This window comes from Oncorhynchus nerka, linkage group LG20, assembly GCF_034236695.1.
Source record: "Oncorhynchus nerka isolate Pitt River linkage group LG20, Oner_Uvic_2.0, whole genome shotgun sequence".
In the NCBI taxonomy this organism is placed as follows: domain Eukaryota; kingdom Metazoa; phylum Chordata; class Actinopteri; order Salmoniformes; family Salmonidae; genus Oncorhynchus; species Oncorhynchus nerka.
Genome location: NC_088415.1, coordinates 43,079,316 through 43,095,483, shown reverse-complemented (window position 1 = coordinate 43,095,483; position 16,168 = coordinate 43,079,316). Strand labels below are relative to the sequence as shown.

The window sequence follows — 16,168 nt, the reverse complement described above, 5'->3', positions numbered from 1 at the left end:
CGCCCGAACAAGGAGAGGGACCGACTTCGCCGGAAGTCGTGAGACAGACAGGTTCTTGGTGCTATGTTAATACCTGTGAGGCTGTGTTCCAAAACACAGTGGAGAGCCTGAGCAGAGGAGATAACCCACTGGGGAACAACTGGTTGAATTAACATTGTTTCCATGTAATGTCAACAAAATAAATATATGTGATGACGTTGAATCAATGTGTAAAACTGATTGGATTTGCAAAAACTCATCAAAGTAAGGGCATTATGATTTTTTTACCTAACTTTTTACCTTAATCCTATGTTATTGTGAAATGTTCAGTTGATTTCATGTTGAATTCACATTAGTTGACAACTCAACAAAAATTTTATCTAAACGTTGAACTGACGTCTGTGCCCGGTGGGAAGAGTGCAAACCATGACCCAGCAAGGTAGAAAGTTCTCCACTGTCTACTCAAATCCCCCCTTTGAAAATCACATAGCTGTCTTTAACCAAAATTAAATCATATTGGGATATAATCAGATAACACCATCCAAATTTGCAAACTCTCTTTTCTAAACTAGAAACCTGACTAATTATATTTCCATCTACTGTTCCTACATTTCTATCACTCAGTCCAGGCTTGCTCTAGGCGTAAGTTGCTCCGCTGTGATTGGCTGATGACTGACACTATTTTCTGTTCCTCTCTTTCCAGGTATATGGGCCAGCTCTGAGTATTCCTTCACTCTACAGCCCACACACAACACACACACACATACACTCACACTCACACATACACACACACTGCTCCAGTCATTTCAACAATAAATGTTGGTTCATCTGCCCTGCTTCTCTGCTACTTAGATCAACACTGTGCTTCAAGGAGATGATCTTAAGGTTCAAGAAAAACAGGTTTGTCCTATTGTATACATACAAAGCCACAGATTCCTCAGGTAAATGTCATTGTTAAGCCAGAGGGATGTCAGTTCTACGATAAACAATAAATCATGTGAAAGCTCGACATTCTGCAGAGTAAAAAGGTGTGTACATTTATTAGGTTTTCAATTGTTGTGTGTACAACATTTTCATAACTGCAAAAAACTGCTTAAGTGAACATAACATGTTAACAGAAGACGTCATAGAAGATGTCATAGGCTACTGGCATCAAGGCATTTTATGTAGAAAAAAGTATTCCTATAACTGCCTTCATATTCAAACCTCCATCTTAAGACTTAGGTATTGAAATACTCACACTGGAAACAGAAAGGAAGCCATTTCATTGGTCGTACCCGGCAAAATCATTGATTCCAATCATTAATGTCATCATCTCTGGCATAGTGTTTTTCCCTACAAGTAGTGTGAATGGACCCTAACACAGCCTTCCTCAGTTGTTGAGGACACATCTCCCTTTGCACTTCCTGTGTCCGTCTTGGCACTTCCTGGTGGGAGTGGCTGATCCGTCCTCAATGCCCCGGGCATACAGACGCACCAGCTGACCATGAACCCTGTGAAGGAGGGAGAGAGGGAGGGAAGGAAGGAACAGGACAACAAGAGAAATTAGGACAGAGTGTTAGGATCGTGCTGATCCTAACAATACTGTGCTGGTTAAAAAAAAAACATTCTCACAAAGTCCTTTCCAGCACGATTTCAGCTACTATGGTGTATGAATTACCAGGCCAGAGAAATACAACACTGCTCAGCTCAGTAGTGCCCTCAATAGTGTCCTGACGTAATAATGTTTTATTACATAAAACTAGAGGGGGAGAGGCGATTCTGGAATATGTTCCTGGATTCATCCGATGGTATTGAGAAGTTTACCACATCAGTCGCCGGACTCATTAATAAGTGCATCGACAACATAGTCCCCACAGTAACTATACATACATATCCCAACCAAAAGCCATGGATTACAGGCAAAATCCACACTGAGCTAAAGGCTAGTGGGGTTGGGTTAAATGTGGAAGACACATTTCGGTTTAATGCATTCAGTTGTGCAACTGACTAGGTATATCCCTTCCCTAGAGCTGCTGCTTTCAAGGAGCGAGACACTAATCTGGACGCTTCAAAGAAATCCTGATATGACCTCTGACGAGCCATTAAAACAGGCAAAGCATCAATACAGGACTAAAATCAAATCCTACAGCGCCGTCTATCATGGATTACAAAGGGAAACCCAGCCGTGAGCTGCCTAGTGATGTGAACCTACCCAAAAGCCTTCTGTCGAGGCAAGCGACACTGAATCATGCATGAGAGCACCAGCTGTTCCGGAGGACTGTGTGATCACGCTCTCCGTAGCCGATGTGAGTAAGACCTTTAAACAGGTTAACATTCACAAAGCTGCAGGGCCAGATGGATTATCAGGATGCGTATTCAGAGCAAGCGCTGACCAGCTGGCAAGTGTCTTCACTCACATTTTCTACGCTCTCCCTGACCCAGTCTGTAATAACTACATGTTTCAAGCAGACCACCATAGTCCCTGTGCCCAGGAACGCCAAGGTAACCTGTCTAAATGACTATTGCCCTGCAGCTCTCACATCTGTAGCCATGAAATGCTTTGAAAGGCTGGTCATGGCTCACATCAACACCATCATCCCAGACACCCTCAACCCACTCCAATTCACATACCGCCCCAACAGATCCACAGATGATGCAATCTCTATTGCATTCCACACTGTCCTCTCCCACCTGGACAAGAGGAACACCTGGGTGTGAGTGCTGTTCATTGACTACAGCTCAGTGTTTAATACTATAGTGCCCTCTAAGCTCATCATAAGGATCCTGGGACTGAACACCTCCCTCTGCAACTGGATCCTGGACTTGATGATGGGCCGCCCTCAGGTGGTGAGGGTAGGCGACAATACATCCGCCACACTGACCAGTAACACGGGGGCCCCTCAGAGGTGCGTGCTTAGTCCCCTCCTGTACACACTGTTCAACCATGACTATCATTAGGTTTGCTGACGACACAACGGTGGTAGGCCTTATCACAGACGACTATGAGACAGCCTATTGGAAGGAGGTCAGAGACCTGGCAGTGTGGTGCCAGGACAACAACCTCTCCCTCAACGTCAGCAAGACAAAGGAGTTGATCATGGAGTGGGTCGAGAGATTTAAGTTCCACGGTGTACACATCGCTTAGGATCTATCACGGTCCACACACACCAACACAGTCGTGAAGAGGGCACGACAACTCCTCTACACCCTCAGGAGGCTGACCAGATTATGCATGGGCCCTCAGATCCACAAAGTTCTACAACTGCACCATTGAGAGCATCTTGACTGGCTGCATCACCGCTTGGTATGGCAACTGCTTGGAATTCGACTGCAAGGCACTACAGAGGGTAATGCGTACGGGCCATTACGTTGCCTAGTCACTTTATTCCTAATTTTATGTACATATCTACCTTACATCGTACCCTTGCACGTCAACCCGTGTATATAGCAAATTTATCGTAACCCATGTATTTATTATTACGTGATATTACTTTTCTATTATTTATTTATTTTCTTTCTATGCATTGTTGGAAAGGGCCTGTAAATAAGCATTTCTCTGTTTAGTCTACACCTGTTGTTTATGAAGCAAGAGACAAATCTAATTTGATTTGATTTTAAGCAAGGGGTCAACTCCGAGGTTTAGTATGGGGGCCAATGAGAGACTGTCGAATTTTGTCAAGATAAAAGTGAATAACCATTTTGATAGGTGAGGCTTATTTTTTTTAATAGAAGTTTCATAATGCTTAGTTTGTTACGAGTGTACTGATATGACATTCTCGTAACTTTTAGAAAAACAATTTTATATTGGAGTTGTACCTGTTGTTCACACATGTTATTGCCCCCTCATTGGCTAGAATGTTCCCACCTGATCTGGCCTCCTCCTGCCTGCCTTTTGCCTTTGCGGACATACATTTCAATTTTTAGAGCAGTCAGTCTACCATCTTGTTAATATAATAGATCACAAACCCTGTTTGTTTACTCTAGAGACTTCCTGTTTTTTTGCATGGGCTGCGTCACAGTCCACTGCGTCACAGTCCAAACTCCTTTATCGGTCGTTCGCATATGCGGTAGATAGGCTATTGTCAGCCCCTGTCTTTGTCACACATGAGAGGATGCCAAAATAGTTACTTTTCACGTAATTGTCTGTCTACTCTGAACAGTTTGAGCTAGACTTTGAGTCAAGAGGGTTAAAGGGGTAGTAGAATCTCCAGATAATGCCTAAAGCAGACTACTAAATGTACACTGAATCTTTAATGTCAGGTAAGACAATAATTAGTGATTTACATGATCTGATGAGTCATCCCTTACTTGCAGGAGATCTCAGTGTGAGGCAGTATCTCTCCGTCACAGTTCCACACAGACACTGTAGGAGCCTTACTGCAGCACAAACCACACAGGAAGTCTTTCTGCCCTCGCTCCTCTCCTCTTTCTACCAGGTGCTTGTGGGAACCGCTTCGGCTTGGTCTCTTTCCTTCCTCCGTCATCCCTCCATCATTCACTCTCTCCCGCTCTTCATCCCTGTCCTCCTCTTCTCCGGTAGGGAGAGAAAAGCGTACTGCCTTCACTCGGTGAACGTCCACGAACGGCAAGTCAAACTAAAATACAGCAGATAGGAAAGACATTTTATGCATCTATTGAAATATTTCTGTCTCAGATAACTGATATTTCCATACTGCAGTGCAGTACTTGAAGCCTGGCAAGCCAGTCCACGTACAATAGAAATGTAGCTAGCGATCATGGCTGCAGAGTTTGAATTTTTAGTCTGGCTACATTTCTTGTGGCCTCGCTGAGGTGGTCTTCACCTGGTCCTGTGTGCTGGTGTGTCTGTGTAGGAAGGTAAGGAACCCTAAGGGGTGTGTGTCCCGTACGATGATCAGGTCACCTGTCCCATCGGCCAGGTGTGCGGAGGGGGACAGGCCCAGGGGACTGCGAGGACAGGAGCTGGACATACAGGTGAGGGACACAGCCCTGAACCGGCCCTCCACACTCACCCACTCACCTGCAGCACGGGGCAGAGAGAGCAGAGGAAGTTCTGTGACACACCAGGGTTTGAACCCTGCTCTCCAGCATGCCACAAGACTGTTAGCCCACTGAGCTAAAGCCAAGGTATTAACTCTGAGAGCTAACATAAGACTTCCAGTATCAGGCAAAGTTACTCACCACCACAGTGTGGTTCATTGAACCACCTCCATTTATTACATCGGATGTGTGTAGACTGGGTGTACACTGTGTGTAGACTTTAGTGTCTGTGTAGACTTTTTATAGACTGTTTGTAAGGGCCTTACCCTCAGTGTCACTGCTGAATTGACTGAAGTGGGAGCTGTAGAGGGAACTAGCACCTGGAGAGTGGGGGAACAGTCTCTCTGTGCCTTTAGAACACACACTGCACCTGGAACACACAGATTACCAACTATTACCTGTTTTACACGTGACATAGGTATAGTGTAATATACTCAGTGATGTAACAACAGCACATGTTCCTGACAGCCATACATTCCATTCATATGTGTATCATCATCTCGCACTCCCTTGGGGGTAACTATCCATCACATACAAAAAGAGTCTGTCAAAGACACCAGCGTCCTGTACTGTTTTATTTATTTATTTATTTTTCACCTTTATTTAACCAGGTAGGCTAGTTGAGAACAAGTTCTCATTTACAACTGCGACCTGGCCAAGATAAAGCATAGCAGTGTGAACAGACAACACAGAGTTACACATGGAGTAAACAATTAACAAGTCAATAACACAGTAGAAAAAAGGGGCAGTCTATATACAATGTGTGCAAAAGGCATGAGGAGGTAGGCGAATAATTACAATTTTGCAGATTAACACTGGAGTGATAAATGATCAGATGGTCATGTACAGGTAGAGATATTGGTGTGCAAAAGAGCAGAAAAGTAAATAAATAAAAAAACAGTATAAAAACAGTATGGGAATGAGGTAGGTGAAAATGGGTGGGCTATTTACCAATAGACTATGTACAGCTGCAGCGATCGGTTAGCTGCTCAGATAGCTGATGTTTGAAGTTGGTGAGGGAGATAAAAGTCTCCAACTTCAGCGATTTTTGCAGTTCGTTCCAGTCACAGGCAGCAGAGTACTGGAACGAAAGGCGGCCAAATGAGGTGTTGGCTTTAGGGATGATCAGTGAGATACACCTGCTGGAGCGCGTGCTACGGATGGGTGTTGCCATCGTGACCAGTGAACTGAGATAAGGCGGAGCTTTACCTAGCATGGACTTGTAGATGACGTGGAGCCAGTGGGTCTGGCGACGAATATGTAGCGAGGGCCAGCCGACTAGAGCATACAGGTCGCAGTGGTGGGTGGTATAAGGTGCTTTAGTGACAAAACGGATGGCACTGTGATAGACTGCATCCAGTTTGCTGAGTAGAGTGTTGGAAGCCATTTTGTAGATGACATCGCCGAAGTCGAGGATCGGTAGGATAGTCAGTTTTACTAGGGTAAGCTTGGCGGCGTGAGTGAAGGAGGCTTTGTTGCGGAATAGAAAGCCGACTCTTGATTTGATTTTCGATTGGAGATGTTTGATGTGAGTCTGGAAGGAGAGTTTGCAGTCTAGCCAGACACCTAGGTACTTATAGATGTCCACATATTCAAGGTCGGAACCATCCAGGGTGGTGATCCTAGTCGGGCATGCGGGTGCAGGCAGCGATCGGTTGAAAAGCATGCATTTGGTTTTACTCGCGTTTAAGAGCAGTTGGAGGCCACGGAAGGAGTGCTGTATGGCATTGAAGCTCGTTTGGAGGTTAGATAGCACAGTGTCCAATGACGGGCCGAAAGTATATAGAATGGTGTCGTCTGCGTAGAGGTGGATCAGGGAATCGCCCGCAGCAAGAGCAACATCATTGATATATACAGAGAAGCATCTCACAGTCCCTTACACTCCCTCACAGATCGTGGGGCAGTTATTTCAGACAAAAGACATTGGGTATAGTCTTTCACAGAGGTAGGCTACACTCTTCTTTCACAGGCACCAGTGTCTCTATCCTCTCCCAAGGAGGTGCTGTCTCTCCTTTCTTCCGGATCAGCTTGCTCTACGTTGGCATGGAAACTGCCCTCCTTAAGGTACAGATGTACACCCAACACCAGGGTCTCTGTTGCAGGTGGAAGTGACTGTAACTGAGTGAATTGAGGCTGTGTCACTTTCGCCTTCTGATGATGTATCCTAGCTCCCAGAACAGTTTCTCCCCACTGGACTGGGATGGTTGAGGTACCATGGAATCAAGGGCAATTATTTTCTTTCAGGACCTTATATTTGAGATGGGTAGCGATATCAGAACCCCCTCTGTTACCATCAGCGAGTTGTTAATGCTAAGCTTATCAATATGTGGTCAAGAACGCACTCTCTCAATCAGAGGAGCATGTGCAACTTCTTTAACAGATAAAAAGGACCATCCTTTCCTTTGTCCCTTGATCAGCCTCATCTGCTGTAACTACCAGTTTGTTGTTTTGGATCTTTGTACCAGGCAGTGAGTGTCTTTATTCTCTAAGAAATTTAGTTAGTAGTTACCCAGAGAGGCAGCGTGTATTGTCCCTGGGGCTGGAGAGCTGGGAGTCTGCTGGTAGGTACTGAATTACGCCTGCATAGCTCCTGTTACTTAGGTACACCATAGCACCTGGGGGAAGAGTAGGGTTAGCAGCCATCATATGTCTCGAACTCATACTGTAAACACATGGAGACCGAAACACACAGAGGGAGAGAGGATAGATTTTCTCTAATAATTAGTATGTAATATATATATACCAGTCAAATGTTTGGACACACCTACTCATTCCAGGATTGTTCTTTTTTTTTATTACTATTTTTTACATTATTGACTAATAGTGAAGTAAAACATATAGAATTATGTAATACCCCAAAAAGTGTTAAACAAATCAAAATATACATTCTTGGCATTCTCTCAACCTGCTTCATGAGGTAGTCACCTGGAATGCAGGGGTGGTATACAGAAGATAGCCCTATTTGGTAAAAGTACATATTATGGCAGGAATAGCTCAAATAAGCAAAGAGAAATGACAGTCAATTATTACTTTAAGACATGAAGGTCAGTCAATGCGGAGAATTTCAAGAACTTTGAAAGTTTCTTCAAGTGCAGTCGCAAAAACCATCAAGCGCTATGATGAAACTGGCTTTCATGAGGACCGCCACAGGAAATGAAAACCCAGAGTTACCTCTGCTGCAGAGAATAAGTTCATTAGAGTTAACTGCACCTCAGATTTTAGCCCAAATAAATGCTTCACAGAGTTCAAGTAACAGACACAACATCAAGTGTTCAGAGGAGACTGCGGGAATCAGGCCTTCGTGGTCAAATTGCTGTGAAGAAACCACTACTAAAGGACACCAATAATAATAAGAGACTTGCTTGGACCAAGAAACATGAGCAATGGACATTAGACTGGTGGAAATCTGTCCTTTGGTCTGATGAGTCCAAATTTGAGATTTCTTGTTGCCATGTCTTTATGAGATGCAGAGTAGGTGAATGGATGATCTCCGCATGTGTGGTTCCCACGGTGAAGCATGGAGGAGGAGGTGTGATGGTGCTTTGCTGGCGACACTGTCAGTGATTTATTTAGATTTCAAGGCATATTTAACGAGCATGGATACTACAGGATTTTGCAGCGATACGCCATCCCATCTGGTTTGCGCTTAGTGGGACTATCATTTGTTTTTCAACAGGACAATGACCCAATGCACCTCCAGGCTGTGTAAAGGCTATTTGACCAAGAAGGAGAGTGAGGGAGTGCTGCATCAGATGGCATGGCCTCCACAATCACCTCACCTCACCCAATTGAGATGGTTTGGGATGAGTTATACTGCAGAGTGAAGGAAAAGCAGCCAACAAGTTCTCAGCATATGTGGGAACTCCTTCAAGACTGTTGGAAAAGCATTCCTCGTGAAGCTGGTTGAGAGAATACCAAGAGTGTGCAAAGCTGTCATCAAGGCAAAGGTTGGCTACTTTGAAGAAAATCTAAAATCTAAAATACGTTTTGATTTGTTTAACACTTTTTTTGGTTATTTCATAGTTTTGATGTCTTCACTATTATTCTACAATGTAGAAAATAGTAAAAATAAAGAAAAACCCTTGAATGAGTAGGTGTGTTAACTTTTGACTGGTACTGTATATATTTGAATATTCTGTCTTGATACAGCTTGACACTGTCTTGATACAGCATAATAGACATGACTTACTTCTTAGAGCTTATCCTTTAAAGGGATACTTTTTGGCAATAGGTCCTTTTATCTACTTCTCCGGAGTCAGATGAACTCATGGATTCCCATTTTATGTCTCTGTGTCCAGTATGAAGGACGTTAGAGGCAGTTTCGTGAGCCAATTCAATGAAATCCCGAATTACCAATCCCTTTAAGAAGTATTGCAGTAACAACTCAATATAATGACGTGTCTCTGTTTTAGGTTCCATTCCATATACTTGAGTCACATTCCATATACAGTTTAACTTAGTTGTCCTGTCTGTGAGGCACCATCTATGATATGTCTGCAATATTAGAACACTCAGCTTCGCTTCATACATAGTGACCGCATCACATTGTGCCAATAATCACATGAATGCAAACCTCCTCAACAAGTATTATTGCTTTAATTTTCCATTACATATGTACCTGAGTAGTCATATCTGAGAGGCCCCATCCAGCGGTGTCTCTCGCTCTCAGCCAGCACGTCACCATAGAACCCGTACCCCACCAGAGACACAGAGTAACGCACCAGAGACGAGCAATGGTGGACAGAACACACATCCAGAGGCTGAGAGTCTCCTGCAATGGTTTGTGGGAAGGTGAAGGACAAGGAGGGTTTAGAGGGGTGTCAAACTCATTTTGCCCCGGGGGCCGCATTCGAGGTCCAGAGGGCCGCACTGAAAATGCGTTATATTTCCTCAGAGTCAATCAAATATAACTAGTCTCTATCCATCATTTTAGGAGTTTTCTATTATTCCCTGACTCTCTAGCTTTCCTTTCAGAGATTATTAGCGAGCTGGACAGTCAAACTGTAAGTTCAATTATAATTTCTGCACAGATTTGATTTGAGTCATTTTAAAGGATATTGAGTTTGTTTCCCCTCCCCCAAAAAAATATTTCATTTTAAAAATGTGTTTTACTCAAACGACCGCGGGCTAGTTTGGACCCCCTTGTGGGCCGGATCCAGCCAGCGAGCCTTATGTTTGACACCCCTAGTTTAGATCATGATTTTGAATATTGGCATGAACTGAAATGGTTGCATATAGCTCCAGTAAAGCGATTCTGTTTAGTTGGCTAAAATGATTTTAAGTGACACCAGAACTATAGATACTGTACAACAAAGTCAACTACAATGTCATCTAAAATGTGTTATTATGTTTTAATAAATGTGTTCATTTATGATCATATCTCACCAATGATAATGTGCAGAGCAGAGGTCACTGGGTCGTTGACTCCCACAGTGGCGAAACACACACAGTCTGTAGAGCCTGAGGAGAGAACACACAGACTCATATCAGTCTCATATAGGACACAACTCTATAGTCAGGGTGAATCTTAAGTCTTAAGTCTTTCACGATTCCTTGTGTCCTCCCTCCTCGCCGCCTCCTCAAAACTTCAGAAGGACACGAAGAGAACATACACTTCCTTCTGCAGTTTTGAGGAGGTGGGAGAAGATGTGAGGAGAGATGAAAGAAATTGAGTCAGAAATGTTTATATCAACCAAATGCCTTTCATTTTTAACCAATAATGTCTATCTCACCTGCAGGAATGATGCCAATGTGAAGATCACATGACTGTAGCGTTACGGAGGGGTCATGCTCCGATAGCCCTGCCTCCTGCTGTGTTCGGCCAATAACACCGTGCAGCAGCTCACTGAAAATTCCGTCCCCGCCCACACACACCACACTGAGGTAGAGACAAACATTAACAGTCAGTGATGTGATTAAATCCAATCCCAGGTATGTGCAAAATGGCCTCCTATTGCGTACACAGTGCACTACTTTTGACCAGAACCCACCATAGGGCTCTGGTCAAAAGTAGTACACTATATAGTGAATAGGGTGCCAAATAGTAGACTTATGGGACATTCCCCCAGTTTAATATTATTAACAGATTGTTTTGTGTGGATCTAACTGGCTGCCATAGTGTTACTGTTTACATGACAACATTGTAATGTCTGACGTACCCATCGAAACCAGTCAGGTCTTTCTTCAGTATGTGGTCTCTCGCCTGGTTGGCGCGTTCTGTCACTAAATGACAAAAACAAATCAGCATTTTTAGAAACACTGCAATAGACCATGTTAGTATGAGCATAATCATGCCAATATCACGCCAATATCAACACACAATGCAGTTTTCAATGCACCTTCTATAGACAAAACACAAAATACACTTAACTACCAGTTATACCAGTTGAAGTAAGTCACAGAATGACTATTGTCTCACACGGGTCTCACCTACAACATGAGAGCTGATACCTGCCAGCTCAAACAGTGGGGCCACTAGAGAGTGATAGATCTGCCTCCCTTGTTTCTTTCCTCCAAACGGGTTGATGAACACCAACAGCCTGTGAGGACGAGAGGGGCCTGGGAGAGGAGATGAGAGGTTGGACAGATCGGTAGAAAGAGAGCAAATTAAAGGAAAAGTAGAGGCAGAGAGGAGGAAACATGAGAAACGACAGAAGGCAGACATTCACACTACATAAGCATGTGTAAATGAAAGTATGCCTGTGTTTATGAGCCATAAAGTCAGGCTACATAGTGGATTATATGTAGTGGATAAGTACGAATGCCCACAAGGGACATCCTACTACAATGTTAATACTGGAGGACATGATCTTGCATTGCCTTTGAACCTAAGGGAATAAATACAGTTGAATTGTTACATTTTATTTAATTGGTTTCCTTTCTCGGGACAAGTGACGTTATCCTTACTGTGTGTTTTGAGGGCAATCCTCAGCTGGGTCATCCACTGGTCTCTGAGGTCCCTACTGGGACAGCAGAACTGGGACCTGCCCAGGCGCCATAACAACCCATAGGGACTACCGCTGCTGCTGCGTTTCACATAGAACACTGCAGAACAGGACACACAGTCAGGAGGGGGAGAAAGAGAGAGATTTCCCTCAGATTACACAGACCCACAATGAATTTAAAAACAAATCCAATTTTGATAAACTCCCATATCTATTAGGTGAAATACCACAGTGTGACATCACAGCAGCAAGATTTGTGACCTGTTGCCACAAGAAAAGGGCAACCAGTGAAGAACAAATTAAACCCATTTTTATGTTTATTTTCCCTTCTGTTATTTTAACAATTTGCACATTGTTACAACACTGTACATAGCCATAATATTTTGTGGGTGTAATGTTTACTGTTAATTTCTGATTGTTTATTTAACTTTTGCTTATAATCTATTTCGCTTGCTTTGGCAATGTAAACGTACAGTATGTGTCCCATGCCAATAAAGCCCTTTGAATTGAGAGAGTCAGCCAGAGAGAGCGAGAAAGATCAATCAAAATAAACCAAATTACAACACAGTCAAAATAAAAGTACCTTACCGACTGGGAGACACAAGCACAAGCACAAAGCAAAATGCTGTGCTATCTGGCCCTACATCGACAGTACACCATGGCAAACCATTTGACCGTGGTTACTGATCAGAACCTTTAGAAAAACCTTGACAAAGTACAGGCTCAGTGAGCACAACCTTGCCACGGAGAAGGATAGACACGGGAAAAACTGGGAAAAACTGTCTCCCTGTAGAAGAAAGGCTGTGCAACCACTGCACCACAGTAGAACCTGCATTTCCTGACAAAACAATTGGTGTCATTTCCCCAAATTTGAAAGCTTTATTCAAGGTTTCAAAGACCTCTCTGATGAGAATAGGTTACCTGTCCTGTTGGGGGAAGATGCAGAGAGCTGTGCATTGGCAGTGCCCTACATTGCTGCCTGCCATAAAATGAGGGACAGTGTCTGACAGACCAACCTGCACATGTCCTCTATGCCAATATTATTGTCATTTGTCTGGTTATTTTTACCCTTGATTATTGTTGTTACTGATTATCACATTGACTCTTTATATGGACATTTTACTGACTTTCCCCCCTACAAAGAACTTGTTTTAGTTGGATTTTGTATTGTGTTTAATATTGGCCCCGCTCATGTCTCTGACCTGGGGTAGTAACATAACTCACCTGTGAATTCTCTGTCTGTGTCTTCAGCTACTGACCTCTGGGGTAGAACCTGCACACGCCCTTCCTCCACACCAATAACCTCAGATACTGGTACTGAAACTGTGATCACAGACAGACAGACAGACAGACAGACAGACAGACAGACAGACAGACAGACAGACAGACAGACAGACAGACAGACAGACAGACAGACAGACAGCATTATGATATTTTGCCTTTAAAGGTGCAATATGCAGAAATCGCCTAGTTCGACTAATTTTAATTGGTGGCAAAACAAGCAGTAATTGTGTACAGAATCATTGTACCATCTAAACCACTGTGAAATTACTTTTACATAACAATTTTCAGCTATTTGAAGCTGGTGTACAAAACCGAAAGTAAAAGAGCAAAAAACGAAACTTTTTTCACTTTTTGAGTGACCCTACCAAATTCACGTGCTTATTGAAAATATATTTCACAACGGTTTAGATGGTACAATGAACTGAAATTAGGAAAACTATTAGTATATTAGCAAACAGGATATGGCAGAGCAATTTCTGCATAATGCACCTTTAAGAATGGGAAGCATAGAAATATCACACATAGAACATATCTACCACTTCTTAGACTTGCTTTCAATTAAAATGGCAGATCTATAGCTCATATTTCTATGTGAATTTGATCGGGTCGCCCAAAAAGCTTTAACCTAATAAGGCTCATGTGACTCTTGATTTGTGTGTGTGTACTGTGCATGTGTTTTCTTTGTTTTGACCGTGTTAAGTTATCTGTAAATTTGTGTTTCGTGTTGGTGCTGTATAACTTGTCCCTAAGACAGGTTTGGTGACTTTCTGTTAGTGTCGCATAGAACACATTCGCTCTACTTACAAGCATTGGTAACGCTGGTGTGATGGAATAATACCATATGAGGCTACTCAAGTGTTCCTTTTATTTCCTTTAATCTCAGAGTGAAAGAGGTTGTTGTGCAGTTATTACCAGGCAATTTCAGATGAAATCCTATATAAATCTTATATAAACCTAGCCTATATACAATTTTATTTTAACGAAATGTATATAATGAAATGTGCGCATTAAAAAAAGAGAGCGAGTCGCATAGATGCCGTGCATGATGAAAGTGATTGATTCAAGGATAAAAGGCACTCACCGGTCTTCTTATCGCGGTTCTTCTTATCAAGCTCAGTCCAGTTGAGGTGCCAGCCAGTAAGTGCTGCCCGGTAACGTTTCTTACCGACCCATAGACTGGACTCCAACCGTACTGGATCTATGTCCATACTACATGTATCTCTATAAACATATATAGAGAACTACAATCCTGTCTATCTCACTATCGCAGAAGAATGTCGGCAAGGGTAAAACAACATGTCCTACACATTACTCCAAGAATTACATGCAATTGATGAACTCTCAAGATAACAGCTCCATTCTAAGAACAATGTCTCGTTATCTTTTTTGATTTAAATGTAACCTCTATTTAACTAGGCAAGTCAGTTAAGAACAAATTGTTATTTACAATGACGGCCTACATCTTAAGTGTTGTTCAGATACCATAACGCTCTGATAAGACCAATAAGATAGGGAACTAGACCCGCCAGCAAAACCTCTCAGCATCTGTAAAGTCCTTCCCTTTACAGTAACAAGTTTGTCTGTGACAGGTAGGCTACTGTTCTAAAAGAAATATCCAAAAATATCCACCCCTCCCTCATCTCTCACCTATCTGCAACATTTGCATGCTGCTCTCTGATTGGATGTTGAAACCTGCAGGTTAATTCACTGCAGTTTAATTCGCATAAATTGGCATGTCAAAATATTGGATTCCTTTGACTCTTTAGCCACTTTTAAATGCTCTGTGTGAATTAATACATTTCATAAGCCTGTTTTCTTTATAAAGCCAGGTCTAGTCTTTATTGCCCAAACTGTCTGAACTTGAATGCACATTGAATTGAGAAGTTGCCTATGATGTTGACTTAATAAGCCTATTTACATGTTTTAATCAACATAATACGTTGGTATTGCACTGATTATTGCCAATGATAGCAACATTTTTGAATGAGCATTGTGCATAGATTGCGGAGAGTTTTGATTTGCACTTGATTTATGGTAGCTCATCCTGCTTGCGCCAGGTCACACAGTTTTCCCTGTTACATTCAATAGCTATATTTCCATGACATTAACCACGGTACATGAAAACTTGAGCTGAAAATGACATTTTGTGTGTATTACTTCATCGCGCACTGATTTTTTGTTGTTGGTGGAAACATGCATATTTTCTTTATCCCTCCCAAAAAAGCATAATTCATTTGTTTGTACTTTCTCTTGTTTACTGTGTCATTTCTCTCACCTGTGGAATGTTGTAGGTGCCTACAGGGTTAAAAGAGCAATTCAACCAGTTTTGATAAGAGAAAACAGAACATTTGGCTCCATTGCACTCCAATAGAAAAGGGCCACGGTACCAATCACAGCCTGCCTAGCCTTTAGTGCACCCCCCTCTTGACAGCGGAGAGAAGAATGTTCATTTTAAAGTACATTTTCTGCAATTCTACACATTTTGCCATTGGGCGGAGAGAACATTTAGCAATTTTACTCATTTTGCAATGGGACAGAGAGACATTTGCTCAGTCTTAAAGTAAATGTCCTGCGATTCTACCCAATGTGCCATTACTTATGCCATGCTATCTGAGCAAGAGTGACTAACAAAATCAATGGGGCGCCCCTGGTTCTGGCCATGATTACTACAAGTTTAGATAACAGGCTAGACTAACTTACCAATCTAAATATTGTTAATTGTTTAGCTGATTGAGTGACTATCAGTGACTGACAAAACAAGATTAAAACTGCTGATGCACAACCAAATTTCCAACTTGCACCTTGTGTATTCTACTATTCTAACTCTCAACGGTAAATTGAGACCCTGACGGAGTCCCCCCCAAAATGATAATAATAATAACAAAACCCAAAAATTGGGGGTTGGGGCCGGTGGTAAGGGGTGCGTGACTGGCTGCAGGGAAGTCAGGTGCAGGAGAGCA

General features: G+C 42.6%; 1 protein-coding gene across 2 annotated transcripts; it reads right to left on the bottom strand.

The window, feature by feature from the left end:
* Nucleotides 1-996: 996 nt before the first annotated feature.
* zgc:158263 (ceramide kinase family protein) lies at nucleotides 997-15,758 on the bottom strand. Of its 2 annotated transcripts, none has more exons than XM_029622861.2 (13): nucleotides 14,290-15,749; nucleotides 13,149-13,247; nucleotides 11,887-12,024; nucleotides 11,410-11,538; nucleotides 11,139-11,202; nucleotides 10,713-10,858; nucleotides 10,366-10,440; nucleotides 9,599-9,751; nucleotides 7,490-7,595; nucleotides 5,247-5,350; nucleotides 4,764-4,960; nucleotides 4,270-4,556; nucleotides 997-1,472 (listed from the first exon to the last, which is right to left on the bottom strand). In XM_029622861.2, the coding sequence occupies exons 1-13, from the start codon at nucleotides 14,414-14,416 to the stop codon at nucleotides 1,352-1,354; spliced, it is 1,746 nt and encodes a 581-aa protein (XP_029478721.1). In that variant the 5' UTR covers nucleotides 14,417-15,749; the 3' UTR covers nucleotides 997-1,351. The 2 variants fall into 2 exon arrangements, with proteins under 2 accessions (XP_029478721.1, XP_029478722.1); XM_029622862.2 differs by having other exon boundaries at nucleotides 1,383-1,472; nucleotides 4,246-4,556; nucleotides 14,290-15,758.
* Between the last annotated feature and the right edge of the window lie 410 nt (nucleotides 15,759-16,168).